Source organism: Cebus imitator, unplaced genomic scaffold (assembly GCF_001604975.1).
Source record: "Cebus imitator isolate Cc_AM_T3 unplaced genomic scaffold, Cebus_imitator-1.0 Scaffold145, whole genome shotgun sequence".
NCBI lineage: Eukaryota > Metazoa > Chordata > Mammalia > Primates > Cebidae > Cebus > Cebus imitator.
Genome location: NW_016107460.1, coordinates 4261309 through 4266195, shown reverse-complemented (window position 1 = coordinate 4266195; position 4887 = coordinate 4261309). Strand labels below are relative to the sequence as shown.

Genomic DNA, 4887 nt, shown 5'->3' with positions numbered 1-4887 from the left:
TCTTGTAAAAAAAAAAAAGGAAAATGTTCTGGACTCAGACCGAGGTTAAAGGTGCCCAACACCATACGCAATGTTTGAAAAGCCGCCTAACTGCACACTTTATTTCTTTATTTGATTTCTTTATTTTTTTAAGACAGAGTCTCCTCTGTCGCCCAGGCTGGAGTGCAGTGGCGTGATCTTGGCTCACTGCAACCTCCACCTCCTGGGTTGAAGAGATTCTCCTGTCTCAGCCTCTGAGTAGCTGGAATTACAAGTGTGCGCCACCACGCCTGGTGAATTTTTGTGTTTTTAGTAGAGCTGGGGTTTCATCATATTGGTCAGGCTGGTCTTAAACTCCTGACCTCAAGTGATCCACCCATCTCAGCCTCCCCAAGTGTTGGGATTACAGGTGTGCGCCACTACGCCCGGGCGTTTAACTATACATTTTAAAATAGCAATTTCTATGTCATGTGTATTTTACTATAATTAAAAGAAAAAGGTCTATGAAGTCAGAATTAAGATTTCAACGAATAGGCCAGGAGCAGTGGCTCATGCCTGTAATTCCAGCACTCTGGGAGGCCGAGGCCAGCAGAGTGCATGAGCACAGGAATTTGAGACCAGCCTGGGCAACAGAGCAGAACCCCAACTCTACAAAAAAACACAAAAATAGGCTGGGTGCGGTGCTCACACTTGTAATCCCAGCAATTTGCAAGGCCAAGGTGGGCAGATCGCCAGTTCAGGAGTTTGAGACCAGCCTGGCCAACATAGTAAAACTCTGCCTCTACTAAAAATACAAAAAATTAGCTGGGCATGGTGGTGGGCGCCTGCAGTTCCAGCTACTTGGGAGGCTGAGGCAGGAGAATTGCTTGAACCTAGGAGGTGGAGTTTCCAGTGAGCCAAGTTCATGCCAATGCACTCCAGCCCGGGCAACAGTGTGAGACTCTGTCTCAAAAAAAAAAAAAAAAAAAAAAATCACAAAAAATAGCCAGGAGTGGTGGTGCACACCTGCAGTCCTCGTTCCCCCGGAGGCAGAGGTGGGAGGATCACCTGAGCCCGGCAGGAGGTGAGCCATGATCACACTTTGCACTCCAGCCTGGGTAACAGAGTGAGATGCTGCCTCCACAAAAAATACAAAAGTTATACAGCTGGGGGAGTCACCCATGCCTGTAGTCCCAACACTCCAGAGGGTGAGGTGGGAGGACCACTTGAGCTGGGGAGTCTGAAGCTACAGTGGGCTGTGATCAAGTCACTCCAGCCTGGGTGACAGAGTGAGACCCTGTTTCAAGGGAAAATCCTATAATCAATGAACATCTCCCCCAGAAACAGCTGACGTGGGAAGGTCTGCTATAAAGAGCCACAGCAGCTCAGCGTGTCCCGAAAAGCTGTGGCCTCGTGCAGGACGGAGCGGGGCAGAGCCTCTGGGCTGCTTCCTGTCCCACCCCATCATCCACCCAGTTCAGCTCAACTCCAGGGATTTCCTAACAAGGGTGACAACATCCTTGGAGACCAGAACCCCCACCTTCACCTTTTCTAAGCTCAGACACACACACGCTCTCTGTGTGTCCACTCGTGGCTGTGGTGTGCAGTGCGCTGACCGCCGTACGGACTCGCAGATACCACAGAGTTGGCTGCGCTGTGCAGGTTTGTGGAGCACACACTGGGATGTCCACACTATGGTGCAATCAACTAACTAGGCACTTGCCAGAACACATCCTGGGTTCGGCACGCATGACTATTGTTTTTCCACAAACTGCATCAATATGAGGCCAGGGCTCTCGTGCACAAATTAATTCCGCTAAAGCCCAGAGCGTTCATTACAGCCTTTGACTGTCCTCTTCCCAAGGAGGTGGCCCCAGGGCAGTGTGTGTCCCAGGACCCTGTACCCCATGAGAAGTGGCACCTACCCCAGGGTGGCGTGTCCCGGGACCCTGTGCCCTGTGAGAAGTAGCACCTACCCCAGGGTGGCGTGTCCCAGGACCCTCTGCCCAGTGAGAAGTGGCATCTACCCCAGGGTGGCACATCCCGGGACCCTGAGCCCCATGAGAAGTGGCACCTACCCCAGGCGGCGTGTCTACAACCCCGTGCCCCATGAGAAGTGGCACCTACTCCAGGTGGCGTGTACAGGACCCTAAGCCCGCAAGAAGTGGCACCTACTCCAGGTGGCGTGTCTGGGACCCCATGCCCCATGAGAAGTGGCACCTACCCCAGGGCAGCGTGTCTGGGACCCCGTGGCCCATGAGAAGTGGCACCTACCCCAGGGCAGCGTGTCCAGGACCCAGTGCCCTGTGAGAAGTGGCACCTACCCCAGGGCGGCGTGTCCGGGACCCCGAGCCCCGTGAGAAGTGGCACCTACCCCAGGGCAGCATGTCTGGGACCCCGAGCCCCATGAGAAATGGCACCTACCCCAGGGCAGCATGTCTGGGACCCCGAGCCCCATGAGAAATGGCACCTACCCCAGGGCAGCGTGTCTGAGACCCCAAGCCCCATGAGAAGTGGCACCTACCTCGTCATCATGCACCAGCTCTTTCTTCACCACTTTCATGGCGTAAATTTGGTCGTTCTTCTTCAACCTCACCAGGAGAACCTTGGCGTAACTCCCGCGCCCGATGACTCTGATTAGGTCGAAGTCCTGCAGCCCAAGCCCCTGAGAGATTTTGATTCCATCCATCCCATCGATAACTGGCTTAAGGTCCTATGGAGGGAGAACAAGACCCCAGAAAGTGAGGGGTTGCTCCAGGAGACCCAGAGGACCAGGCATCGCTCGTGTGGCCCCAACACAGATCTGATCCTCGGAGCTCAGAGTCCCACAACCCGAGTCTCAGCTCTGCGCCCCACAGATCCCACCCGCAAACTCCCGTCTAAACTGGATCTCAAAAGATAAGAACTTAGGCCTGTGTGCTTCCGAGGAAGGCACCAGAAAGCCGAAAGCTGTCTCTGCAGACCACGGCTCTGGTCACAGGTGCAGGTGGGAGGGACCCCGGGCCCTCAGCCCTGTCAGTTGGGCTGAACAGGTGGCCACAGGAACATGCGACCCAGGGCCTGGGCTCATCCTTCCCCATCAGGGCCCCTGCTCAGGGGAACGAAGGTAAAGCAAACGCAGCTAATGCCTGCTGCTGCCAGACCGGCAAGCACGCGTGATTAGAAACTATTAGAAATGAAAGGAGAAAGGCGCTCCGAGGAAGAACAGAAGGCTCTGCCTCCCGCCGTTATACTTGGCAAGGATGTCGGGGTGGAGGAGGTCGCTAACTGGGAGGTGCCGTTCTGTGCAGCAAAATGGGTTCTGCTTTTTCTGAGACAGGGTCTTGCTCTGCTGCTCAGACTGGAGCGCAGGGGTGCGATCTCGGCTCACTGCAGCCTCTGCCTCCCAGGCTCAGGCAGTCCTCCCAACTCACCTCCCAAGCAACTGGGACCACAGCCCCACACCACCATGCCCAGCTAATTTATTTCTGTAGGAACAGGGTTTTGCTATGCTGCCCAGGCTCTTCTTGAACTCCCTGACTCAAGCGATCTGCCTGGCCCAGCCTCTCAAAGTGTCGGGACTGGAGGCGTGAGCCACCGTGCCTGGCCTTGGATTCTGCTTCTAAGTGCCCCAGCCTCCCTCTAGACAGGATGGCCATGCAGGAGCATGAGTTGTGAGGGTGACATGTGCTGGGACTCTGGAAAGGCATGCTTCGCCGGTGCAGCCCTTTCCTGGGTTTTATGAGGTGAGGCTGAGAGCGCAGCAAGCTTCTGTTCCCTTCTCAGGATTTATGGGGCAGAGATGGCCAGATATGAGGCTCAAGTTGAGCCCATTGGCTCAAGTTGGGGAAGGACATGAAAGGGCACCAGAGGTTTTTGCAGGGTGGCCAAATGAGGCAACTTTTGGCGGTGGTGCAGACACAGCTTGATAAAAATTACAGCTCAGAAGCCAGCCCCTGGGCCACCGCACCGCCTGGGTGAAGAGGGTGCAGGGGCACAGCTTCCCCCCAGTGTGTGGTCCCCAGAACACCTTCAGGGACAGCTGCCTCCAGGGATTCATCAAGGACGTGCCTGAAGCAAGACCCAAGAATAAGGACTTCCCTCTAGACACGCCTCCCCTTCTGCTGTGAGGATCAGCGGTGTTCGGGACCGAGTCTGCTTCACATCTAGATTTCCACAGCTGTTCCACAGACAGGCTCACAGACTTTCCAGAGGACGTCAGAAATGGTAGCGAGCTGCTTTGCACTCACCTCGGAGTCATCTTTAATGCTGTCATGTTTCCGGGATGAGGAAATATAAGGAACTGGTGAGAGAGGAAGGAAGGAAGGGGCATTAACGGGTGCCGTCAGGAACACGCTGGCAACACAGCGACCCCGTGGGCCTCACTCCTCCGCAGGGTGGCAGTGAAGGGTAACTCTACACAGCAGCCAAGTCTGATTTTAGTTTAGAGGCTTCTGAAAATGCAGTTTCCTGGGTCCCACCCAGACCTGCTGACTCTGACCATGGGACCTGGGGAGGTACATTTGTGACATACATCCCCAGGGGCGTATCTGCAGATAATTAGTCATCAGATTTTGGTGTCTAAAGAATGGGTGGGTGGGGGCAGGAGTGGATGAATGGGGGTTGACTAGATGGAGGATGAATGGATGCATGGATGGAAGATGGAAAGATGGAGACGTGAGTGGACAACAGGTGGATGGGTGGAAGGTGGCTAGAAGATGGCTGGCTGAAGCCTGGCTGGATGGCTAGGTGGGTGGATGGATGAGGTACGGATGTATATATGTTAGAGGATGGATGGGTGGAGGATGGATGGAAGGATGGATGGATGGATGGAGGATGGATGGATGGAGGATGAATGGATGGATGGAGGATGAATGGATGGAGGATGGATGGATGGAGGATGGATGGATGGATGGATGGAGGATGGATGGATGGATGGAGGATGGATGG

The 4887-nt window shown here is 54.8% G+C and overlaps 1 protein-coding gene across 9 annotated transcripts in view; it reads right to left on the bottom strand.

Moving 5' to 3' along the window:
* Nucleotides 1–4887, bottom strand: part of PRKCZ (protein kinase C zeta) — a 133508-nt gene that overhangs the window by 37102 nt on the left and 91519 nt on the right. For all 9 annotated transcript variants that reach the window (XM_017542636.2, XM_017542635.2, XM_017542639.2 and 6 more), the window contains 2 exons: nt 4188–4240; nt 2483–2671 (listed from right to left, as the gene is read on the bottom strand). In XM_017542636.2, the coding sequence (XP_017398125.1) occupies nt 2483–2671; nt 4188–4240 (242 nt within the window). The remainder of the gene's footprint in view (nt 1–2482; nt 2672–4187; nt 4241–4887) is intronic.